Raw genomic sequence first — 27,723 nt, forward strand, 5'->3', positions numbered from 1 at the left:
CCAGACTCTTCTGAATTGGGTATTAGCAGTAAATCTAAGAAATCTCTACAGGACTTGGATATTAAGATTTCAGAGGACAACCTTACTGCTGCACAAGCAAGTCAGGTAAGACAGTTTCTGTCAAGTTGGACACATCTTTTTTCTGAAGGTCCAACAGATATTGGGAAGACGGATTTACTCAAGCACCAAATTAAATTGACAGATGACACACCTTTTAAGGAACCATATCGGCGTATTCCCCCAGGTATGTATGACGAAGTTAGACAACATGTTAAGGAGATGTTGGACGTAGGAGCCATACAACCTTCCAAGAGTCCCTACTCCTCCAATATTGTGCTAGTGAGGAAAAAGGATGGAACCTTGAGGTTCTGCATTGATTACAGAAAACTGAACTCCAGAACTGTAAAGGATGCTTACAACCTCCCACGCATCGACGATACCATTGACAGGTTGGTTGGTTCCAGATACTTTACCAAATTAGATCTCACAAGCTCCTACTGGCAAGTGGAAATAGACGAAAAAGACAGAGAAAAAACAGCTTTCTCGGTAAGTGGTGTAGGTCTCTTTGAATGCAATAGAATGGGTTTTGGGCTAACGAATGCCCCAGCCACATTCCAAAGGATTATGGAAAGTTGTATGGGTGAGTTGAACTTAACAAAATGTTTAGTTTTTCTTGACGACATTTTGATTTACTCACAGACATTCGACGAACATATGGACCGACTAACAGCTGTGTTTCAGAGACTTGAAAAGCATAACTTGAAACTCAAAGCTAAGAAGTGTGAATTTTTTAAGGACAGAGTGACATATTTAGGACATGTAGTTAGTGAGAAGGGCATAGAGACAGATCCAGAAAAGACTAAGGCAATTTCAACTTGGCCAGTTCCCAGTAATATCAAGACTCTTAGAACATTTTTAGGTTTTTCTGGATATTACAGAAGGTATGTTCGGGATTATTCAAAAATTGTAAAGCCTCTTAATGATCTACTGAAGGGGCATTCTACAAACAAAGGTAAGTCTGGAAAGAAGAAACCAACAGCATGGAGATGGGGCGATGAGGAATCCAAGGCGTTTGAGTGCATCAAGGAGAAATTGATGTCACCACCTATCCTTGCCTATGCTGACTTTGACCAGCCTTTTATCCTTCACACAGATGCATCCAGTAATGGTTTGGGTGCTGTGTTGTACCAGAGACAGAATGGTGAGAAGAGAGTAATTGCTTATGCAAGTCGTGGGTTGCGGAACAGTGAAAGACATTATCCAGCTCATAAGCTAGAATTCCTTGCGCTAAAATGGGCTGTCACCGATAAATTTCACGACTATCTCTATGGCAACAAGTTTGATGTGGTAACTGACAACAACCCACTCACCTATGTCTTAACCACCGCGAAGCTTGATGCTGCAGGCCACCGTTGGTTAGCAGCCCTCAGTAACTTCCAGTTTTCAATCTTCTACAGGAAGGGTACAAACAACGCTGATGCAGACGGCCTGTCTAGACGACCAACAGAGGAAGTAGAAGTCAGTCCCAAGGTCATCCAGTCTATTTGCAGTGCTTATATGGCAGACCGTGAAAGTTGCCCTTATTTTGAGAATGTATTCCTTTCAGAGGAGGAGGAACCATCATCATGTATGACTGCAAGTACTAACATGCTTATAGGGGTAGATGTTTCAAGTAAATCAGATTCTTTTTCTGTTGAACCAAATGAATCTCATTCTGAAAACTCATGTGTCTTCTCCAATATTGACTGGGTAAAAGAACAGTCCTTTGATAGGGAAATAAAGAGAGTTATTGAGCTTGTTCAGTACGGGTTTGCAAAGTCAGATCTGAAAGCAGAGTCAGATGGTGTTTGTAGATATTTGAGAGAGATAGAGAAATTGTTTTTAGATAAGGGTGTACTGTACAGAAGAGCTATTTTACAGAATGAAAAGATTAATCAGTTGGTTTTACCAAGTCATTTCAGAGATACAGCATTTAAACTCCTGCATACCAACCTTGGTCATCACGGACGAGACAGAACCATCCAACTCATGAAAGAAAGGTTTTTCTGGCCAGGAATGTTTTTAGAAATCACAGAAAGAGTAAAAAATTGTGAACGTTGTATTAAGTTCAAAACTCCTGAAAAAAATTCTGCAGAACTTGTTTCTATAGAGAGTTATCAACCATTAGATCTTGTTTGTATGGATTATTTATGACTGGAAAAAAGTAAGGGTGGTTTTGAAAACATCCTGGTCATAACAGATCATTTTACTCGTTACTCACAAGCTTTTCCTTCCAGAAACCAAACAGCGAAAACCACTGCAAAGATTTTGTTTGAAAATTTTATAGTTCATTATGGCTTTCCAAACAGGTTGCATAGTGACCAAGGTAGAAATTTTACTAGCAATGTTATTAAGGAGCTGTGCAGATTAGCAGGAGTGCAGCAATCAAGAACGACGCCCTATCACCCGATGGGTAACGGGATGGTTGAAAGATTCAACCAAACTTTAATAAAAATGCTAGGTACTCTAGAAGATAAGCAAAAAGAAGATTGGAAAGCATATGTAAGTACTCTTGTGCATGCATACAATGCTACAAGACATGATAGTACAGGTTATACGCCATTTTTTCTCATGTTTGGCAGGCATCCGCGTCTTGCAATCGATGCCTACCTCGGGTTAGACTCTAACGCGGAAAAAATTCGTAGTCATGACAACTATGCGAAAAAACTCCAAAAGCGGTTAGATTTCTCATACAAGATAGCTTCCCGTGAAGCAGATAAAAGTGCTCACCGCTATAAATCGCACTACGACTCGAAGGTAAGAGAGGCTACCGTTCATGTCGGAGACCGTGTTCTCATCAGAAATGTTGGCTTAAAGGGCAAAAACAAACTGGCAGATAAGTGGGCCAGAGATACATATATAGTTATAAATCAGCCCAATTCTGACATCCCAGTGTTTCAGGTTAGGAAAGAGTTTGGGAATGAAAAAACTAAGACATTGCATAGAAATATGCTACTCCCCATTTCCTATATTCCCAAATTATCTGACCAGAGCAAACCTAGCCCAACTTTGCCCAAACACAGTAATCAATCTAAAGCTTGTCAACAACCAGAGAACCTCACAAGCAAATCTTCTAGGGTTGATGCTGTTGTTTCTCTTCAGTCTAGTTCTGAGTCTGAGTCGGAGGATTCAGATTCTGGATCATCTGATGGTGGTAATGTTTATGTTATACCCCAGAGACGGGTAAATGCTGCACCAGGTGTTGATAGGTATTCACCCCTTAGTTCTATTTATTCTCAAAATCAGAACTATTCCAGTACTCCTAGATCCATATTAGATGCAGGTAATTCTTACAGTCCTTCTACGATGAATCGTAATGTGTCTTTTCACTCTCCTTCTGTAAGAGAATCACCAATTCTCCGAAGGTCTACCAGACAGATTAGGCCACCAGATAGGTATGGTGAGTGGGTGAGTCATCAAATAACTCCTGTGTATTTTGTGTAGTGTATTCAGGGGAGATTGTCACATACAGTTTGATTTCAGTTTTATGAAGTCTGATTTCATGTGTAACTTTGATCATATTGCGTGTAGTTTGTTGTTGTTATAAATTGTGATTCAATGATTTATTGTATAAAATGTCAGGAGCCATTTTCCTTAGCAGGGGAGATTGTCACAGTTCATATTAATTTATTTATTTAATGTTCATCAGCACGCATTGCCGATAGAACGCATTGCTGTATGTATGAATGAGTGCATGTGTGAATGTTGTGATAAGACACGTGGTTTTTCCATTTTTAGGATTTAGTGACCAGGTACATGTATATAAGTCTTATTGACCAATGACAGACGACTTTTAGCTCATTAATATGCATGTTTTACTAACTTCGTTCACTATATAAGCGCAAGTCCCGCCAAATCCAGTACCCACAGATTCTACCCTTTACGGCGCTAGTATCAATTACTGTTATATTCTATTCCTGATCTTCAAAGATCCAGTTATTTATTTATTATCTAAAGTCCTGGATACCTGGTAAGATCACTGTTAAACATATTATTGTAACATCATATTCAGTGATATTGTCGGTAAATCACCGGTATTATAATTGGGAAAGCCATTGTGTTTGTAATTTTATTTAATATGTAGTACATGTAATTGTCTTTCGTCAACGTGTGTGTGTTGTGTTGTGAATGTGTTTTCTGTGTTTTCTAGGTTTCTTTTCATATTTAATATAAAAGCAAAGTACGAATCCAAGTCTTTGATCGTTATTATTTAACGACCCTGTGACATAAGTATGGAAATAACAATTGTTAATTGATAATACGTCGTCAATATACCTGAATGTTGAGTTGAAGGCCACAGCGAGTGATTTATTTTTTTTCACGTACAAATTTTTTAATAAATTCTGCTTCATAAGAATACAAACAATTTTATTTGTTGCGAAGAGGAAAACATCTTTTCTTCATGTTCCTCTTCCCAATAATAATAATAATAATGATTTTCTGTGAAAATTCATACGGGATATTAATAGTCTACGCTTTGTAAACTTCTATTTTTGTCTTTCTATCACAGTCGTGTATTGTTGACACCTCATAATTTCCAAATTTCCATTAGAATGGAATTCGAGATTGACATTCCAACAACCCCTGTTAGCAATCTGATATGATAACAAGCATTGTGAAGTCATTGAAAATATACTTGTTCATCTAAATACCTATGAAAATTATCATTTCATTAGAAGTTATAAACTTGACTCTTTGTGGACTTTTTTGAGGTCGTAACATTTTTCATTAGATGTACGTGAAAAAAATAAAGACTACTGACAAGCATTTTTGTAGCTTAAGGTGGAATGCTACACCAACATTTTATTTTATGGATTGTTAGAGTATCATTTCTAAAGTAAGATTGCGTTGTTCAAAGAAGGATATTTGCCCTTAATTTGTTATACGAATTTGTTTGTATTTTTTCGGAAAAGGTGGAAAATATGTTTTGGTTGCAAGTAACGCACTGTAGAGTGTAAAATTTAATGTGAATAAATGCATAATATAAATATCTAATAAACCATGTCCAGTAATGTCAACAAGATGTTTTAAATTTTTTAATAAAATATTTTTTATGTAATTAAAAAAAACATCTTTTGTTCATATTTTTTAAACCTATGGATAAAATATTTTAAAGAGACGTGTCTTATGGAGAAGAAATATAAAGCAATCACTTTTAAAAAAGAAATTGAATCAAATTGTTTGTACAGTGTCCCAAAGTTTATTTAAATAATTTTTAAAAACAATTTACAAGATTTATGAACCAATCTGTTTTCCTTATCTGCGATGTCCGCTATATACCTTTTTTCCCAGATAGACAGACTACCAATAGAAATCAGACGTACTTTGAAATTGCGACAACCAAAAAATGTTCCACTTCCTTGTACCTTGCGCCATAAATTCGGGTTTTTCGGAAGTCACGAAATTTGCAAGTATGGATAATTTTCTATTTGCGGCTGTCATTTTGTTTTTAGATAACCCAGATTCATTTTCTGTATATTGTATTTTTTGCTTTGCGAGTAAGCACAATTAGGTCATGGCGAATATAACCGGATATTTCGTTTATATTTTGAAAAAAAAAACCATTTTGATAAATTATGTACAAATAGATTAAAAAAGAAGATTTTCCCCCGTTGCACATTGAGTACACGTACTGCATGTACTACATGTAGATAATCGAGTTCGCGTTGGAATTTGGAATGATTTTTATATTTTTAATCTGTGTACCAGTTTTTGTGCTGTTACATTTGACATAATACGCATCCTTTTTTTATGGTAATCTTTCCGTAATTATTGATTTTAATTCGACTCGACAATCATATGCGGAAAATGCTTGTTAAGCTCAATTCCTTGTTTCCGTCAGATAATATCCTGAACAAAATTGTTTTCGGTGTTCTTTTTAAGGTGCTGTGGAATTTCTAAGATTTTTTGTCCTTAAAAACATTTTCAGGTGTTTAATGCACTTAATCCGCACTGTTTTTTCTGTTGTGACGTGATAACTCACACAGTTTAACCAACACCCTTCTATAATTCTTACATTAGCAGCTTACGATACAAGGAAGACACGTATTTATTTTTCGAACAGTTTTGTAAATAGAGGATATCTATATTATGTGACTTTATATTTGCTTTATCCAACGAGTTGAAATGGTGTATATATTCGCGAGGCTTGCCTAGCGAATATAACCATTTCAACGAGTTGGATAAAGCAAATATAAAATCACACAATTATAGATGTTCTAAATATATATCTCATACAATTTGATTTATATTATGAAGCTTTTGAGACAGTCACTTATAAGACCCGAATTGATTTTTTTTTCAAAGATTAAAAACGATGATGCAATGTTGTGTTATGCGGTTATTGTGACCTTGCGCAATACAATTTATTACGTCAGTTCTGAGGTAAATCTTACTGTTTTAATATAAAGTTTCACTGAAATAAACTTTGAAATAATTTTTAGCCCCCCCCCCCCCAATTCAGGCACGTAGCATCAGGGGGGGCCTGCCCCCCCCCCCCCCCCCCCCCCCACACACACTTTTTCTCGCAGCAACGAATTTTTTAAAATTTACATATAAAAAAATGAATCAAAATGGAGTTGGCCCCCCCACTTTTTTGGAAGTTAGTAAAAAGGTGATATGAAAATAAGGAAATGAGTAGTAAAAAATTTTTTTGGGAAGTATAGTTGAGCCCCCCCCCCCCCCCCCCCCCCCACACACACACACACGGATTAAGGATTTTGAAGATTTTTGGAAACTTTAAGTTTCCCTTTTTTTTTTTTTGCTTGTCAAGATTTTTTGGATGGGTCTGCCCCCCCCCCCCCACTTTCGAAAACGATGCTACGTGCCTGCAATTAGCCCGGGTTCCGACGCCTATGATACGCAGTTATCTTTTTTTCTTCATATATGTAATCTAAGTCTTTGACAAAATCCATTTTATATCAATTTATGTAGTAGATATGGTTATGTTGAAAGTACTAGCAAATCACTGAAGCATTGAAGCGGGGGGTGTTGTGTCAAAAATAGTTCGGACCGGAAGTATTTGATAAAGCATCACCCGTTTGATATAGCAAAGGTTTATCAAACGGGTAGTATACACCACACGTATGAGATAAAGAAATATTTCAAATAAGTATTTAATCGGAGTCAAGGACCCTTTGATATATCTTATTCTTTAATACACATATGGATATGGATAACGTACATGTATATAACATTTCTATTTTATGTAGAGGGCCCAATGGTCGAGGCTATTTTAGACTATATAAGAATAAGTTAACATATCTGGAATGTTTTATTTACTGAGCTATAGTTTATGAATTAAGATAAAATATTCATAATTTTTAGACATTTATTTTAGATTTAATCTTAACAATATTTTATAAAGTAAAATATTAAATATTAAGGATTGGAGCGTCCGGCAATCTGCCAATTTAAGCTCTCTCCTTAAACAGTCAATTATACAAACATTAAAGTTTTAGACATATCTGATTGATAATTATGTTGAGCCTCTTTAAGACTTACATGATTTTGTCCAGATATCTGAGAGTGATTTTCCGTGTAATGCAATAATGCGATCTCGTTTGTATCAAATTTCCTTCCTGGATACTTATTACTTACTGGCATTTTTTTTAATAGGAAAAAGAAGAAAAAAAAAATATATTGCAGGCTTTCCATTTCTGCTCGCGTTTATTATTATTTTTTTTTGGTCTAAAATGTATGTAGTGTGAACTCTACAAAATATTCAGATATTGTTGTGTTATGAAAGCATGTTTGAGAGTCAAATGGATTCTTTTATGTATACCACAATGCAAGATTTTCTTTCCTGAGATAGAACGAATGATATGTTTGTTTTCCGGGGGGGGGGGGGGGGGGGTGGGGGGGGGAGTGGAATAGGGAATAAGAGGTCTATTTTCGATAATAATCTATCTAATCTTTTTAGTTTTAATTTTCTGTGGGAACTCCCTACCCCCTCCCTCTAGGGGGTACATGCTGGTCGAAATATTTATGAAACAAAAATGCATGATGGAAGGATTACAGCTAGGAATGCATAAATTACTGAAAACGTTATACGACCACATCTCAATGAACTTGCATGTATCTACATTGTACAATGCCTCTCAACAAATACATATAATTTTTATAATGATAATCATAATTATATATGTTATGTTATCCTCGAAATCTGCTCTTGATGGTTAAATAATTGTATATCAATTGCTCGATCCGTTGCCATGGAACATGTTGCCAATATTATTTATGTCGGAATGAAAAAATATATGTATTGTGGTTTGTTTTAAAGACAAATAATAAAATATTTCTTAGATTGCTGTTGTTTTTAATCAAAGTACTGTAATTAAATATAAAAGAAAATTTAAGAAAATTTAGACATACATACTACAACTTTAAATACTCTAGTATGCATGAAACGTTGATTTTTGAGGGACTGGAATCCAATGCGTTCTTGAATCGAGACACAACAAGCCTAGGACACGTGTTAATTAAAATTTAAATCCATTTATTGTGTCTTATCTTTAACAGAAATCCAAAATATATTTTTTTTTGTCTAGTTAAACGACATTTTACCTCGTGCAACGTGACAATTTTAAATTCAGAAACCTGTTTTATCGATCGAAACATTCAACTTGAAAAAAACTACATCTATACCTTGATTTCAACAAGCGCATTGTTCATATTGACAGCTGTTTCTTCGTTTTGCACCTGTGATTTAAGTGCAGTAAAATCGACCCAGTTAAATATACACATTTCAAACAGGTTTGCTGTTGGATGAATGAACACCTATGCCGCGGTCTGGATAGATATACACTAACGTGGTACACATCGATATCAGACAACCCCCACTAATATTTCTTAACGATATATCTTCCATACAGGAAGAGACACTCAGTAAAGGGGGCACCGCGTGTGTAGTAGCTTACACTGAGCATTTTACAGATTTCTTAAGACCTTGTTTAAAGGGGAAAATGACGACCATAACAATCGACGAAACTCTTGGAACGTTCATTTGATGGAATGTCGGGCCGGGCCGGTTGGGCTGTTGCATTTATGTCCCCCGTCAGCGCCGACTCAGCGGTGTGTAAATTTTGCGATGACTTGATATTATGAGGAACATTTTTTAACTTGTATACACATTGAAACGATGTGTAAGTTTGCTTTCAGTTCAACGTTTGAAGGAACAAAATAGGGAGCTATTGATCTCAAGGTAGGTATTGTGAAATATTTAACAATGGAAGCTTGTACATATATATTTTATCACCTTCGCTATGACTTGCAAATTCATTATTTGTGTACGTAATGTACCCGTTTTCTAATCACAATGAATAATATCTTTGAAACCGTAATCGAACTTATGTTTAGATTAGAACAAAACTGAGATTACATCGATTAGTTTGAAAACACCTTTAGTGAATATTTTTATTTTCATTTCTGAACTCGGTGTGGTGAATTGAAACCATACGAATTGTAAGTGGACTTAATACATGTACATTGATAGCTTTAATGGCAGACACTTTATGTGGCGCGACCTAATTTATCCCTATTACGCTCTCGGTTAATGTCGCAAACAAAATTTGCACTAAATATGTATATGAGAGGTGTTTCCATGTAATGCAATATAAATGTGGCAAAATGAAACGCTTTTGAAGTTTAACTCTGAGCTATTGCCAAGCACACGCGGACGTTTCCGTACAAGTTGAATGAATCACGGCAGTATCGGGTTCCCTTCCCTCTCTTTATTCCTTCATGTGTCGTTTGGATCATGTTACACAACTTTATAAATGGACTTTGTCGAACAGAAATATTCAAGGTATAATTAACAGGGGACATTTTTTTCTCCGTAGTTTCCTATATAAGCAGGAAATGACCGATTCTCTGTATTTGTGTTTTAATAGTTTTTCTGCCTTAAAAATTGTCTTCATATAAAACGATACGACAAAATTGAGTTTAATGGTTTAAATTATTTGCATTTATCCTTCCCCTCCCTTGCGACTATCTCAATTTTATTATCCTCTATCCCGCATAATATCGATAACATTCATTTGTTAAACTAATATTTATAATTTTCATATGAAATACAAAATTGACTAATCACACTTTTTTAAGGCAAAGTTACAATCTAGGCGAAGTTACAATGTACGAAATGTTAACGTGGCATGCAGTACTATTAAGGCAATAAATAATACCAAATAAAACATTCCTATATCTAATGTTCCTATAAAACGACAATTATTTATTTCAATGCTTGAAAAAAGTTTCCGCATTTGCTAACATTTTTTTTCATTTTTAAAAAGGAAATGCTGAGTGAATTCCAAATTGAATTCAAAATTATACATACACGTAAATGATTTATATATAAATATACATTAACATCAACATCCGTTCCAGGTTGAGGTCGGTTTATATAAGTGAGACCCTGAAAACAAAAACGCTGGAATGTCAGGCAAGCTGGATATGAGGGAAGATCACATCAACACGTTCTTCGTGGGCCTGAAGCGCCTTTGGCTGAGCGGGGACCACTCTGACGTCACAATCCAGGTCCAAAACGAGACTTTTCTGTGCCATAAGGCGGTCCTCGCGACAATGTCGTCTTACTTTGACTCCATGTTTGGTTCTGGGATGAAAGAAAGCCTGACCGGTTCTGTCGTGATTGAGGAGATGGAACCGAGGACTTTCAAGAAAGCCATGAACTTTATTTACACAGGGGAAATCGAACTCGAAGTCGAATCGGCCATCGCTCTCTTACAGACATCGGCGTTTCTACAAATCAGAGCGCTGCAGAAATTGTGTGAAACGTATCTCAAACCACACATTGATACTGAGAACTGTATCCATTTGTGGAAGGTGTCCGTTTTAAACAACTGTCGAATCATAAAAGTCGCAGCTTTCAGACACATTCTGGACAACTTCGGAAAAGTGTCCAAGTTGGTTGATTTCTATCACCTGGACCCGAAGGAGATAATTGAAATCATAAGGCAAGAAAACTTGAATGTCGCATCCGAGGAAGATTTGTGTAACATTATATTTTATTGGTTGGACCAAAACAAAAAACATGCAGATCATATGTGTGAATTTTTACAAGAAGTAAGACTTGCGTTCGTTAGGACAGAATACCTCGTCAAATTGGAGAGAAAGCCAGAAATTGCCAAAGATCCTAATTGTCTAGATCTTATCAATATTGTAAAAGACTACCACCTTCTCCCAGCCCGGCAGCACGAAATGGCAACAAAGGTTGCACGGGTACGCGCAACATCTAGTTTAGAAAACGTGCTGGTGGTTCTGGGAGGTTGCGAGGCAACAAAGCCACCTTACACGCGCTCCACATCCACGTACTGTTACAGTTTCAGACAACAGACTTGGTTTAAACTGGCTTCTCTTCCTTATGATCCGGGCATCGAGTTTGCCGCTGTGACTTACTGCAATGACATTTACATCACCGGCGGAGGCATGAAGCAAAACAGTTTTATATGGTATAACGTCAATCGGAACGTCTGGTCAGAGTTACCGTCCTTGTTAAATGGCCGACGGAGGCACGCATGCGTAGCTGTCACCGACGGCATTTACGTTCTGGGGGGTTACGATAGTGACCGGGGGGTCGGGAATCAGATGTTGAAAAGCGTGGAGAAATACGTCATCTCCCATCAAAGCTGGGAGCCCGCGGGAGAACTCGTTACGCCTGTGAGCTGTTTTGCCGCGATTTACCGAAATGAAAACATTTACACTTTCGGCGGCGAGGAGAATAGCCGAATGGATACGTCTGTTATACAGTGTTATAACGTCAACACTAAGACCTGTGTGATTCTGACGGTCAAGATACCAATGGCGTGTAAACTGACTCGATCTTGTGTGTTCAACGATCGAATGTTTCTCGTTCTGTACGACGGTCGAGTGATCGAATATTTCGAAGAGAGCGAGGATTCGAGGGCGGCGTGCAAGTTCGTTGCGCGGTTCGAGAATTTTCAGAGGACGCATTTCGGCGTCGTGGAACAAAACAAGGGAGTGGTTATTATTGGCGGGGTGATAGAGAACACCAAGCCCTGTAACGACTTCCTGCAGTGTGACACAGATACCATGGAGTGCCGTACCCTGGGGGACGTGCTTTTCACCCCGCGGTTAGTGGACGGCTGTGTGAAAATTAATATACCCAAAGACCATCTAGTTCCCCTGAAAGCGGACTCGGCCTGCTAATTGCAGATTTTATTTTTGTGTGCATGGTGGGAAATAAGATTGCAATATTGCATTTCCTCACTTCCGGATCCGGTGATTCACGTGATTGTGGTTTTTCTAATCAGACTCGACACGTGTTGCCTAAGTGGGATCTCTCAACATTATTCACCGGCGTCCGTTATAAAGGGATTCAATCTTGAGAACGATTTTATAATTAAGAGTGGTGGTAAGGACAATGTACTTGTGACGGTGTGGGACATATTATTAATATCAAACCGAGACATTAATTAAAGTGCATAGCTTTGTTATTTCTGTTCGAAGTCTTTATAATGAAGATACCTTGTTGCATGCCGTAAACTTTTAATTGTTATCACATATAATATTTACCGTTACCGAGAAGGCGTCAGAAATAAATATGATTTACTTTCATAAGCAAATATATATATATAGAAAGAGAGAGAGAAAGAAAGAGAGAGAGAGATAATGCTCCTCGAATATGAATATGTGTTCATTAAAGCATGAGCATGCAATTATGTGATGTAATTGCATAATGGGATAAAATCTTTAAGAGGTTCTTAAGATATCATTTTGCAGTATCGTTTGTAAAGCTTCGATTAAAAACACCTTTACAAAAGAATCAAGGGAGTGGCATTTTGGAATATAAATAAGGAGGAAATCCATAGGAAAAAAAATGTAAAACAAAACCATCAACTTATTTCTCAACATGACTAATATTTGTTGATTTTATCTAGATGCTTAAAATACTTGATATTTTACGTAATATTTTGTTCTGTTTAAAACAGAATATGTGTACTGTCTTTCACGCTAGAATACCAGGTTTTAATTTGTAATAACGCGAAGAGTTCTTTGAAAACGTGATAAATATTTTAATGATGCAACTATGTCTGAAAGAGAGAGAGAGAGAGAGAGAGAGAGAGAGAGAGAGAGAGAGAGAGAGAGAGAGAATGAACATACAATGCTAATTTACCCACATCTTTATTCTTAACAATTTAACAAACATAAAACGATGCAGTTTCTCCACATTATATGCTTATTACTCTCTTCAAAACTGCTTTCTGCTTAGCTTCTTTTCGGGTTCTCTCTAATTTCTTGGCAAACTTTCGGATGAACTCGCGTCTGCTTTTGGATGATTTTCCTTTTTTTCCACGTCTCGGTTTCTTTTTACTCTTATTTCGTATTAATTTTCGAATTTTTACTTGAGAGACTTTTAAAGTCGGGAATTTTGACCCTTTTCTTAAATAGTTCCGCTTGAACTGTTTCTTTAGTCGATGTTTCTTAGCAACCAGTGTAATATGAGGAATTTTTGGCGTTCCGTTCCGTTTGGGTACATAAGCAGGGTACGGGAGCTTCCGAGAGTGTGCGCTGATGCTCCTAAACGTAGAAAATCGATTGCCCGTGTACCGCGGATAGTTAGTGAACTTTTTGTAAAACCTATACGGAGATCTTGGGTACTTGTTGAGCCCTGAATAATACCCGGTATAGGCGCTGAATGGCGAATATATTCTCTGAACCGGCCACACAAGCTTGCGGCCGATTGCGTTATATCTCCGTGGCTTCGGTGCTTTTGGCAGTCCTCGGTAATATGTGATTTTGCTGTAAGTTTTATACAAGCCCCTGTACCAGCCTCTGTCTTTCAATCTACCCATGACTTGCCCCTGATACAAACTCTTGTTTCCTTCATACCGGTCACTTAGAGCCCTCCCTCCATAGTTTTTACGTAAGGTTCCGGAGAAATGTTTGGACCAGTACTTTCCCTTGAAAACACCGCCATGGAATTTCCCGACCACTTCTCCGTTAGTTGTTTTGGACTTCCCGTGGAAAGGGATGGTACCTTGTGGTATGTAGTGAGTGTGTGGATAGAGTGTTTTGGGTTCATAGACACGTCTTATTAGAAGGGGAGTGCGGGACAAAATGGTCGGCAGTTCGCTGTTCTGAAAACAAATGATGTAAAGTTCATTACATTCTTAAATTATCATCATATAATTTAATAAAACTTTTAAGCAATTCTAAAAAAAAAAAAAATGAAATAACGTAATTTTATCTTTAATAATGCGTGTTTAAAAACATGACCTATACACTGAAGGAAAGCTGTGGAATAAATAGAAAGATCTTGCAGGATCGGTAAACTTTGGGAAATTTTGCCCTTTGAAATGAAACACTAAAGTTTTAATGATTTGTACTTGACAATGTGTTTTATTTACAAGTGAAAAACATCAACTCGAATTGAATCGCTAAATTATCTGTAACAAAAGGAAACGATTGTTTGAGAGCAGTTTATCAGCATTGTACTGTTAATCGACCTTGTCAGTTTCCCATGGTGCACGTGAATACATATGTAACAGAATATTACAAGTATATATAAAGTATCATACACTCATTAAATGTATTGATGCGACTGTCAAACAATCAAGGAAGAGATGTTTTTGGAATTCCAGTTTCATTACTATGTTATGCAAGAAAAACTTTTTTTGCTCTAAACATTGACTTTCTTTTTTTAAACAGCTTAGACCTGGTTTTCGTTTGTCTTTAACCATGTTTGTTGTTCTTCTTTTTCATTATCGACTATTGGTTTTATTAAGGTCTTCCGTTGGAAACGGAAGACCTTTCTATTATTGTGCGGGTTAAGATTTTTCTTATTAGGGTCTTCCGTTTCCGACGGAAGACCCTCTTGTTATTCTATTGTTTCTTTTCCTTATTAGGGTCTTCCGTTTTCAACGGAAGACCCTCTTGTTTTTCTTCGGTTTCTTTTTATTATTATTTTTTTTCTTTTTCTTTTTTTTCTGACTCCTTTTCGACTTCATAACTCAAAAAGTATTCAACCTATTTAAAGGAAACTTTCAGGGATTATGTGCAATTATAATGCCTCAAAGATGTTAAAGTTTCCATAACAACGTCATTTCCGTTTTGACGTTACGTCATTTTTAAACTTTAAAAAAAGTCATTTTGTCCGCGACATTTCTCAAAAATGCTTTAAGATAGAGTCTTGAAATTTTCTGTGGTTATGACATTGGCAATTTACATGTGCAATAAGGCTGGAAATAAAAATCCGTCACTTCCGGTCAAAACCGGAAGTGAAACAAATTTTTCGAAAAAATGAATTTTCTGATCAAATCAAAAATGAATATGTGTTTTATAGAGCTTATTAAGCTGAATCTAACACTGAAATCCGTTTTAAAATCGGACAATGCATTAAAGAGATATCGGGGTTAAAAAATTGATTTTTCCGGAAATTTTGTTTCCGCGTCCTTGGTTTAAAAAATAGTGTAATGTTCAAAGTAAAGTTAACTCTTACCAAAAATAATTGTTAAGTCGTACTTGAACACATTCGGATTTTTTTTTTGTTAAGGGTTTTGTTAAGTCGTACTTAAAAACATTCGGATTTTGTTAAGTCGTACCAGGAATATTTCGATTTTTTCATCTTTTTATTTTAGTTACTCTTGTTATTGGTTCAAGAGCTCTGCTTCTTACAGGAACTTCCAGCTTTACTTTCGACATTAACGGAAGACCCACTCGTTGCTTTGCAACGAGCTTTGCTCTAGTTATTATTTTATTTTTTATTTTTTTTCTGACTTTTTTCGAACGCTATTTCTCGTGAACTACTCCACCGATTTGCATGAAATTTACAGGACGCATTGAGCATTAAAAGAACTTGATATTTAAAAAAACCTCGCTGATGACGTCACTTCCGGTTTGAGATTTTGAGGATTTAGTGAATTTTTAAGGACCATTTTGTCCACGTAACTTCTCAAAAACTACTTGCGATAGAAACGTGAAACTTTCAGGGATAGTAGATGAATGTCTGTAGATGATCCTATTTATTGTACATTTTGAAAAATGCGCAAGGCGGCGAAGCTCGCCCGAGCTCAAAAATTGGCACCAATTTTTTTCACGAAATTTTCGCACATTTTCGGCCCTAGCTTTTAATCTGTAAATATTTTGTTAAGACATGTAATGCAAAAGTTGTTCAGATTATCTGGATCTTTTGTTTGATTTCAGTAAAAAGGGGCTGGCCCCTCAAGTTAGGGGCCACGAGGGCTCTAAAGTATTTTTGCAATAACTCTTTACTGAAAAATATGTTGTTATCAATTATAGAACTAAAAATGTTCATTGTACATCTGTTTATCTAAACAGTACCATGCCTAAGTCATATGTTACGTAACTAGGGGCTTTAAGGGGCCAGAAGTCCGAAACTTTGATCTATAATATCTAGAAAAGGAGAAATATTTTGATAAGCATTGTAGTACAAAAAATGCTTAGAATAATGTTCTTAACAATATGCTACCAAAATAATTTTTGTTGGTAGCCCCATTAAGGATTTAAAGGGTCGGCCCCTAAATTACATTTGTTCAGATATCTTTAGAACGGTCAACAATTTCTTAACACTTGTTGAACAAAATGTGTTTATATTTACAAGACCTTTTATTTGATATCAAGAAAAGGGGGCTTACCCCTCCAATAAGGGGCCAAGAGGGCTGTAAAGTCTTTTTACAATAACTCTTTACTGAAAAATAATTTGTTATCAATTATAGAACCAAAAATGTTCATTGTACATCTGTTTATCTATACGGTACCATACCTATGTCATATGATACGTAATTAAGGGTTTCAAGGGACCAGATGTCCAAAACTTTGGTCTTTAATATATGGAAAGGGGGTCATATTTTGAAAAGCATTGTAGAAGAAAAGTTGCTCAAAAATGTTCTTAACGATATGCGATCTAAAACATTTTTGTCGGTGGCCCTGGTAAGGAGTTTAATGGTCGGCCCCTAAAACACAATTGTTCAGATATCTCTAGAACGGTCAACAATTCGTGAATACTTGTTGAACAAAATATGTTTATATTTACAAGACCTTTCATTTGATATCAAGAAAAAGGGGCTGACCTCTCAAATAAGGGGCCAAAAGGGCCACAAAGTCTTCATAATAACTTATTTTTGGGCGATAATTTGTTATTAATCATAACGCAGGAAATAAGAGTTTATTATTCATAATTTAAAACTGAAATCCTTTCTAAAATCGGATGATGCAATACAGAGATAAAGGGGTTTAAAAATTGATTTTTCCGGAAATTTTGATTCCACATTCTTGGTTAAGAAAATAGTTTTATGTTCAAAGTTAAATTAACTCGTACCTAAAATTATTCGATAATTGTTAAATCGTACTTTTACACATTCGGATTTGTTTTGCTTATTCGTTTTTGAAATCGATAAAGTTTGTTAATTCGTACTTGGAATCAGTAGGATTTTGTTAACTCGTACCAAGAATAATTCGATTTTTTTTGTCTTAATTGCTTATGTTTGTTGGTTTAAGAACCCTGCTTCTTACAGGAACTTCTAGCTTTACTTTTGACATTACCGGAAGACCCACTCGTTGCTTTGCAACGAGCTTTGCTCTAGTTTTTCTTTTTTTTTTTTGTTTCCTAGACGCGAACTTTGAGGCTTCATATCTTGCTCATTTCTGAACGGTTTTTGCTCAAATTTGCAGGGCTAATGTACTTTACAAAACACTATCTTAAGCAATTCATAAAATTTAGAATTCCCTTTTCGTTAAAGAGTTATTCCCCTTTTAAAAATTTTTAGGGCCTTTTGTTTCCAGACAAAGGCTCCGAGACTATGATAGCAGGGAATGGGAATCCAACGAATTTGAATAGCAGAGACATTGTAGTGGTGCACATCGGTTTTTGTTTTTCGATTACTTTCCTTATTTAGAAAAAGGTAGGGGGTCAAAAAACAGGATTCAAAAAATTGCAAAAATTTAGACATATTTTCCTTTATATCTTTTAAACGAAAAATAATTTGTTAAAACATGTAGAATAAAAGTTGTGCAGAACACCAAGGGCTTTTATTTGACACCAATAAAAAAGGGCTGGACCCTTAAATTAAGGGCCAATAGCCCCTAAAAGTGTTTGCTTTATAACTCAAAAACGGTAAGGATTTTGATATGGTTGTTGCTGAAAAAGTTGTTTGTTGGGATCTCATAAAGGTCGTAACAATATTATTTTGTAAGTGATTTGTGTAGTATGAGTGTAAAAAGCTTTACATGTTGACATGTACCTGTTTTCATTTGACAAGTAAACGAAAGTCTATGTGCGTACAACTGGCATAAAGTTGCCGCAGAAAGTATGCTGGTTTATACAGGAGGCAATAATTTATTAGAATATTTTTTTTTGTTGGAGTACATGCCTTTTTTTTAGGAGTTTAAGTCATTGTTGCTAAGTTCTTATAGTGCACAATCATTAAAAACGGCAATTGGAAAACAAAACATTCTTTTTCTTTTCTAGTAAACCACAAAATATGGAATTAAAAAACTCTATGCATTACATTTTATTTATGAACTCCATGCATTTAAAATCTACCTTGAATCAGAGCTGTGTGTATGTGTACCATTACGTAAGTTCTCCCTCGCCCGCGGCCGAGAATATCGGTCACCATGCTCGCGGCTGGACTACCTAGCGGTCAGCGGTTATCTAATACACGAGAGCTGTGTCTCTCATATACATGTATGAGTTTATTTAGCCGCGAACTCAAGAATTGGTTTCGTTTTGATTACACATAATTTTTTATGGATTAAACGATTGGGTGTCAATTAAGAAATCGTTCAGTTAATTAATAAAGGCAATGTCATTCTCAATCTAAAGCAATAATAGACACAGATCAATTATGGGTTTTAAGTTTAAAATAAATAACTTCTATTTGATAGAGTATGTTCTTTTCAAATCTTCCTGGGTTCTGAGCTGTGCCTGTCTGTGCGTTGTACATGTACCTTTACGTAATATATCCTTCGCCCACGGCCGATGAGATCAGCCACGGCTGCACTACCTAGCGGTAATTAAGCGGTTATTTAATAGACAAGATTCTCACACCGCGACGCACACTTACATGCATATGAACGTGTTTGAGTTAATATAGCCGTAAAAACGGGAACTCCATCTTGTATTTATTCAATTGAACATTTGAGTGTAAATGAATATTAATGAGCGATATTACTCCAAATCGTACACATCGTAAGACATAAATTAATGGTTAGTTAAATTTGTTAATGTAAAATATTTTAAACACTGTACAAATAATGTTTTAAATCACCCCCCCCCCCCCCCCCCCCCCACACACACACACACAAATAGTAAAGCTTTAAATGGTGATCGTCCCTCGCACATGGCTGAGGAGAACCGGCGCGAGTGGACAAGTAATCCGCGGTCGGTTCGTGTTCTTCTACATGTACCTTATCACGCGTTCATGTTTCATATTTTGCACGGACACAACTACATTTTATTATGTTTTCAACTAGTATATTCGTTTAGGATGAAAAGAAAGATGAAAAGATAAATTCATTAAACTTGTACAGTTGATTAAGCATTGATTTATAGATAGCGTACAAGGTAGTTTAAAAATCAAATTATAATCAAAGTTCCTTGTAACATGTTTGCGGTAGGTGCTAGCACGATAAAAAAAAATGTCCTGAATTGAGGCATTCGATGATTTTTTTTTTAAAATTTTCACATGAATTTTAAACAACTTAAGATTAGATTCTATCGGTCACATATCGTTCGTTTCTTTGTAGAAGCGAACTCATTGCTGCCCCCCCCCCCCCCTCCCGTCCCGCTGACAGGAGTTCGCGCTGGATTTTTTTAATTGTCAAGATCTATCGAAAATCATTTTTGGTGGCTTCTTTTCATGTGTAACATTTTGTTTCACTTTCCTACCCGTTTGTTTATTCGGTCAGTCTGTGTAAATTCAATCGCCACGTGCGACCGAGAATCTTGTGTCGCTTCAGCGCACACAGCTCTGAACATATATAGCCCCAGGTCATCAATTGTTATATAATTGAGTAACAGTTGACATTGTGCTTTTACATAAAATAATAAATAATAAAATCATCCAGAAAAAAAGTTACCGTAACTCAATAATCAATACCAAAAATCCGTATGATTGCAAACTGAAATCGGTTTTTCAGTATTCGGCGGGATTTGATTTTTCTGCTAACATTAGTATTTTTATTGGTTTCAGAGATTACGATGTAAAAACACAAACAGTAAATACACCTGATATTGTTTACATTGATAATGTTGAAAAATATTTAAAATTAAATTAGTCACATTCGTAAGATAAAAATGTTCTACGAACAACCGATTATTTTTTCCTATGTCGTATCATTCGTAAATAAGTATGTTCTGTACATATATATACATGTACCTCAGAAAAAAATCAAATGATTACACAAAAAAGAAAGTTGTAATTAGTATTTCGGAATTTTTTTCTGAAAGTAATTTCACATTGTATTGAAAAGAACAAGAAATAAAAATGATTTAATTTTTTGACTCAATATTCGTATATATTACCGGCGCTTCGTACATGTGTAACGGCGTACAGTGTATAGATTATTATAATCTGTTCGAATTAAATACCATGCGTAAAGATTCCCATAATAATTACTAGTAATTGCATGACTGTGTACATTGTAGGCAAATCCCTGTGTGTTAATTACTTCTAAGACTCTTTGTTTTCCGTTAACAGTGGTTTAAATAATTTTCAGATAATTAATAAATTTTTTGTAATTTAAATTGTATGCTTCATCAAATACTGATTCCGATTACCTTGAAGTCATTAATTTTCCATTGGCTATTGACAAAAAAAAAGAGACGCTTGACAATCCAATGAAAACAAATACACAGAGTTTGATTGACAGGTTCAGCCAGGTGCAGAAGACACCCGATGTCCGAGGTTATGTGTCCTGCTTGTACACAGTCAAATGGTCTCAGTAAAAGTTATCGATGTAAATAAATAAAAAAATATATATGCTTATAAAAACATGATCGTTTAAGTTACAGCGAAGTACATTGAAGCGTTTTTAGGGGTTTACTCCAGAAAAGTTTATACCTAATGTTTTGACTGGCCTTTGTCCAATCAGATCGTAGCTGGGCGGAGTTAAGACATTGCCGCTCGTGACTTGAATGAGAGAAAGAAAAGAGAGAGAGAGAGATTATAAGTGGTGCCGATAAAGGAATAATCATTAGTTATAAACTTGCAAACAAATTAATTAAAGTCTGTATATAAAAATTACATGTATATCCTATATTGTATAACTTTAAAGCGTTTTAAAAACGATTGTGAAAATTGTGACAACATGCACATGGATAAGAATGACGTAGCTTATATCCAACTAAATTTCCGAGCATGGAGTCCGAGAATACGGACATTAAATATTTTGAAATGCGAACGAATGATCACTTATGAACATGATGAATTTAGATGTAGTGTAAAGGAAAGGCAACGAAGGCGGATGCTTAGTGGAAAAGTAAAACGTCTAAGGTAAAGAATGTTTCACACTGAGTAACCGTGAAGAAAGTTTTTATACAAAGTAAATTTACAACCTATGTTTAATTCCAGAAAGATTCGTCAAACTTTGATTTGATTATTAACGGTAACACTTGTAATAAAAACAGTTTCTTAAATATTCGTACAGTCTTCGATGTTTGACATTACCTTATCCTATTACTGATGTATATCTAGATATCGTTGTTCCCTGCTTAAAGAATTTCAAAACACTTCAAAGTTTCATAAATTTATAAGATATACTATACTATGTCCCGAGTTTTTTCTTCCACCACTTTTTGCTTGATATATTCAATATATGATTCAATAATAGTAAATACCTTAGTGCTCAAACTACGTTCATCCACTTACATGTATATGAAAAATGTCCAGATTATGTGTTGAAACGCCCCCTCTACCGCTTCAGGTTTCAATACACATCCCAATATTGAAAGTCTAAGGGGATTTTGCATTGCATCAGCCATTGATAAGCCCGGATGATAACGTTAAAAAATTGCGCGAGGTATCCCGAATACTTCCGAATGAAGAAAAGATGTAAACATTTCCCATTATAAATATCCGTAAGAATGAGTGAAAATTGTTCAATAAAGATATATTGATATATTCCCTTTCATCAATTTCAGTTGTGTTTCTTTCACAGGTATGTGTATTTTTATTAAAAATCATCAAAAATTGATGGAAACAATAACTTGGGACATACTATAGACCGTGATTTTTCACTTTATACGATAACTATTGTTGATAGATAGTTCACTCACATGCGTCATCTATAATTTACTCCATTAACCAGTTAACTCTCTCTCTCTCTCTCTCTCTCTCACTCTCTCTCTCTCTCTCTCTCTCTCTCTCTCAAATTAAGTCACGACCAGTATTGTCTCAACTCCGCCTTCTACAATCTGAATGGACAAAAGTCAGTCAAAACACTTCGTAACAACTTTTCTGGAGGAAATGCCTATTAAAAGCTTCATCATTTCTTGTAGAATTTTTTTCATTAAAATATCTACATGTACAAAAGAGTTTTGCCAATCACAAACAGTTTAAAGTAATGTAAAACACGGGCGACATTTTGAAACAATTAAATTGTCAGAGAGTTCCAAATGAAATCTGATGAATGTTTCACGCGGTTCTAGCACGCTTTGCCCGAAACGATTTACACGCTTTGCCCGAAACAGTAAACGGTTTGCACGAAACGCTTCACAATCACACGAAACGCTAAACGGTCTACACGAAACGTTTGTCGCACGTAAGTCGCACGTTTTTGTTGAGTAGTACGTTTCAGGGTCTGTAAATTTTGTCATCACGCAACAATTCTAAACTTGCACATAGTTTTAAAAAATTTAGAAATATTTTTAAATAAAGAAGTTATCTTACAGAAAAGGTTACGTGTTTTGTAGGCGGGTTCGGTTTTTAAATCAAAGTACTGATGTACTGACGGGAGTTGATTTTATCGAATATTATTTATTTTAAAATCAACGATATGCTAGTTTGCTTGGCAAGTAGTTTGTAATCTGCATTTAAATTATGCACATTTTTATAATATGATTTCTCTGACTTTTCCGACAAGAATTTCGAGAAAACCTCTAATGAATCATGTTGTGTTATATTTTGAAATAGAATTGATTTCATCAAACTGTGTTTTGGTATTCCAAATATTTCAAAAATTGTATGGATCCAACCAATAATGAACTCTAGTCTCGTTCAACCAGATCTTCGGCTGTCTCCGTTAATCTCCGACAAGTAAGAGATACCAGGTCACGTGATAGCTTGATGATGCGACCTCTAAATATAGACTGACTCTCTACTTGCCGGAGATGTAAGGAGACAGCCGATGGTTGAACGAAACTATATATTGAACTCTGGCGTAGAAATACAGACGACTACAAAAAACTTCTAATTGTTCGTACCATTAAAAATCTGACTATTTCCAAGGTATTTATAAATAAGTTTCCTTTAAAAAATGCTTCAGCGTATATAACATAGAATTTATCGATTATTTTCAAGAACGAAGTCTTGTCAGCGGCGATGATTTGTGCTTAGGTGCAAACACAGTTTCAGTTTCGGTTTGCTAGAGTAACTGCATAGGAGAGATGATTAAAATCAACTCCCCAAAAACACAATTTCTGACATGAATCATGAGTACATGTAACAATGCTTGCTACCCTCTGAAAATTTAACTCCCCATTAAACATCTCATTTTTAAAAAAATGTTTGAAACGATTACATAAACTGTGTTCGACAGATAGTTTTCCTTAAACATTTTCTTTCTTTCTTTTTCAAAACACGTTTTATATACAGGCTTTCAATCACAACACATTTTTATAACAAAAGCAGAACTGAAAGTTTAGTCATTATAATTTATTGACACCATATCACATACATTTTCAACTCGCAGCAACAACGGAAGACCTACTCGTGGCTTTGCCACGAGCTCTGCTCTAGTTTATTTATATTTTCTGCATTTTGCATGAACTTTTAACTTGACAGTGGTAAATTGTGTAATAACTCTTTTCCAAGCTTCCTACTGGCGTTTTTAAAATCACAATTAGGCATATGCATGTGGGTCGTCTTTTCTGGTAACCATTATATAGATACCGAAGTTTTGCCCTTCAATGAGTTTTTATCTTAAAAATTCATTTTATTTCACGTGAAAGTTGTTTTCAACATATGCATGTATACATGATCGTGTTGGCTCAAAAACGGCGTCTCTCTCAGCCAAAGGAAATAAATTGGCAGTAATTAGAGAATCCGCACAGCTAGAAAGTATAATTATGTACTTTTCTGAAAAAAGAAAGGTGTTGTTGCGCGGAACTTTAGGGGTAAGGCATTTATAGGCCTATCAAACTACTGTAAAGTTAACGTACTATTTTTAACGTGTACGATATTTGACGATAATATGATTTTTCAACAAGCTAGCGTGAATTTGATTTAGCGCATTTCTGAATGTACCTATTCATCTACTTATTTATTTTACATTTGGCGATGTGCTTAATTTAGCGGACACAGTTTTCCGCCTAAAAACGCCATATAGAATACACTGCCAAATGTAATATGTTAACAGTACAATACTATTGTTGGTCTCCATTAAAACAAATTTAGAAATATCCCACTGATCGTAATCTTCTATTATTATAATAGTATCACTTCTACAATAGTGATACTTATATTCCTGTTTTAACAAAATGACACTCTTGGTGTTTGTTGAAAATAGATCAATATATCAAAGGTTATTTACAAGAAACGTTTAACTGGGGGGGGGGGGGGCACTTGGTCAGGGGTTTCACCCCCCCCCCCCCCCAATTTTAGACTTGAGGAAGTCTAAATATAGCATACTTGTAACTAATAGTAACTGCCTAAGTTGAACCTTCTGAATAAACATCATTATAATGACCCACTGACCCCCCCCCCCCCCCCCAATTAAAAAGAAAGAGAACTACTACCTGGATATGCGTCCGACAATGCCTTCCGTTTCTGGGGATGATTTATTTTTTATAATAATTTTTTTTGATAATAATTCAAAATTTTTGCTAAAAAATATCAATAGACATTAAGTGTTTTATAACAGTTTGAAGCAGTGGACTTTGGATAACAATCGGACAATGAGGAAGTTTGGAGCCTCTAACACATTCCACAAGTAGTTACACAGTTTCACCATTGCATACTTTGTTTATTAGGTGTTGCCTTGAACTATTTATTAATCGGTCGCTCTTGCTTTTGTTACTTTACATGTCGAGTGGTCCTAATTTTTTTTTTGTGGTTAGCTATAGTTAATCTTTTTTTTCTATCATAACTATATTCATTGATTTACTGCATATATATATATATATATATATATATATATATATATATATATATATATATATATATATATATATATATATATATATATAAAAAGCACTAAAAATGGCTAACGACACGAACAATAGAAATTGTCAAATTTTCGGGACAACAAGTCCCTTCCTCAGGACCAAAAAATAAATTACATGAGTACAAAACAAAGAAAACAAAATCTAAAGCTACTACTAAACTACTTAAGAAACTATAAAAAAGAACAGCTACATTATAAACATTTGTTCACATTCTTAAAGAAGGTGTTGCTACTGTCGCCGATCGCTTTAAAGATGCCTAGTGTTGTTGATTCTATTCAGTGCTTTATATATATATATATATATATATATATATATATATATATATATATATATATATATATATATATATATATATTGTCGGTTCCAAATCCCAGGCATACAAGGTATTATTTTTATACTTTAAGGTGGATGTGCAGCCATCTTGTACATTTGAGGCTAAGAATGTAAACATTTCTTGAACTGGCTTGTGTCTGACAAAGATACAACTTAAATGAGCAAAATTCAAAGTTTTCCTCAACAAATGGTTGTAGAGAGCATATCAATGATCCCCTTCATAATTTTTTCAGATTTTTAAATAATCAAAATAAGTCTGTAGCTGCGCAGTCCGTCAGCTGTTCTGGGTCATTAAAAAGACATTGTCATGTTCTTGTATGCATACTTTTTCAAACAAAATGGGATGTATGACTTCATATTTAATGCTTTTGTATCTTTTGGCAACGTTTTTGACCAGTTTCGGACAGAAACAAGCCGGTTCAAGAAATAATTACATTCCTATCTTCAAATATACAAGATGGCCTCATATCCCCCTTAATGTTCATCAATAAAAGTACTAATTCTATCAGTTAATATATATATTTTCTTTCACAATTTATGTTCTTCCAACCATGGGACCATATCTAAATAAAGGGAAAGTGTAACTGCACTTACCACGTAGCGAGCTGATGAGAAAAAAAAATATCCAATTAATTTTTATAGGCAAAACGGGTTAAATTTTATATCCCTCAATAAATACTAGTAGTAAAATAAGATGGGTTAACAAAATATAAATATTTAGGTATTTTCATATATATTTAACCTATCTACAATAAAGATAAGTATAAGCAAAATTGATACTTGCCAGACAGAACCGGGAGAAGAGAGATAGAAAGAAGAATGCATACAGGGACCAGAGAAATACAAGGACTCGCCATGTTTGGACTAGAAGCAGGTCTGGTGAAGGGGTTCAGTCTGTATTGATTGTTTCTTACTCTTGTTCATATAATCATATTCATACATATTCCGTAACATGTACCTATGCGTTGTCGGACATGAAAAGGGAGGGTGTTTTGTGAAATCAGCTTGCACCGTTACCGTTCGTTACATGTAGCCATTGAAGCTTTTATTAGGAGAAGGTATGAAAAGTTCAAGTTCCCATTTCTTACATTAACTTTCCTATATTGCACATGTTGTAATCCATAAGTGTAACATAAGCAAACATAGTAGTTAAAAACAATGATGTATTGTTCATTCTAATGAAAAAAGTAGAACATACATAAGTATTTTATACTAAATATAACGAAAAAATTAATAGGCTAACATCAGTTTAAAAAAATAAAATAAAATGGTGTGATAATGAACAGTGTTTAATATCAAAAGTTCAACAGCAGTTTTTAAAAGAAAAGATATTATGAATATTGAATGAAAATCTGTGAATAACAGTACGCTGATAATGATAAATGCACGTTAATCTGTTTTGAATGTTAACAAAATGTCTTGTAACTTATCATGCTTATCATCAGTCGGTCGAGAGAAGTAAAATGTTTTTTTGTAAAAAATATTCTTAGAGGATACCGTTTTATTTTGACAAATACCAATATTTCTATACAAAGTTTAAAGTGCATCCACACCAGTCTGTGTTTAAAACCAAGGGAATGATAATTATAACTCATTCACATAGAGAGATCGGTAAGTAGTTTTAGCTAGCCGAAATCATGTTCCGGGGTCGCAGCTGCTAGGGAAAGTGTCTCAATGATACGAAAGCCCAGAGGTTCATTCCAGATTCAATGTTCTTTATTCCATTCCCAATCCTTTCATAAAGAACAAACATGAATATTAGAATATAAGTTTAAGGATCCCGGGTGTCAACATATTAACCATAAGATCTGTGTTTAACTTTGATACATGTTTGGCAAAAAACTATTATATGTATTAAGTGAGGAAATAATCCAAGTATTTTAGCATTAAAATTTGATCATTTCCTTTATTCATTCATAATCTTTACCTAAAGAACAACATGAATATTAAAAATATGAGGTTAAGGATCG

The 27,723-nt window shown here is 35.1% G+C and overlaps 2 protein-coding genes across 3 annotated transcripts; one reads left to right on the forward strand and one right to left on the reverse strand.

The window, feature by feature from the left end:
* Positions 1–8,805: 8,805 nt before the first annotated feature.
* Positions 8,806–12,623, forward strand: LOC128173403 (kelch-like protein 6). Of its 2 annotated transcripts, none has more exons than XM_052839071.1 (2): positions 8,806–9,241; positions 10,423–12,622. In XM_052839071.1, exon 2 carries the CDS (start codon positions 10,471–10,473, stop codon positions 12,220–12,222), a length of 1,752 nt encoding a protein of 583 aa, XP_052695031.1. In that variant the 5' UTR covers positions 8,806–9,241; positions 10,423–10,470; the 3' UTR covers positions 12,223–12,622. The 2 variants fall into 2 exon arrangements, with proteins under 2 accessions (XP_052695031.1, XP_052695032.1); XM_052839072.1 differs by lacking the exon at positions 8,806–9,241 and adding an exon at positions 9,684–9,844 and having other exon boundaries at positions 10,423–12,623.
* A 557-nt stretch (positions 12,624–13,180) lies between these two features.
* On the reverse strand, positions 13,181–26,618 carry LOC128170836 (uncharacterized). Its single transcript, XM_052836589.1, has 3 exons — positions 26,538–26,618; positions 26,348–26,358; positions 13,181–14,153 (listed from the first exon to the last, which is right to left on the reverse strand). The coding sequence occupies exons 1-3, from the start codon at positions 26,608–26,610 to the stop codon at positions 13,245–13,247; spliced, it is 993 nt and encodes a 330-aa protein (XP_052692549.1). The 5' UTR covers positions 26,611–26,618; the 3' UTR covers positions 13,181–13,244.
* Between the last annotated feature and the right edge of the window lie 1,105 nt (positions 26,619–27,723).

The sequence above is a fragment of the Crassostrea angulata genome, chromosome 2 (assembly GCF_025612915.1).
Source record: "Crassostrea angulata isolate pt1a10 chromosome 2, ASM2561291v2, whole genome shotgun sequence".
NCBI lineage: Eukaryota > Metazoa > Mollusca > Bivalvia > Ostreida > Ostreidae > Magallana > Magallana angulata.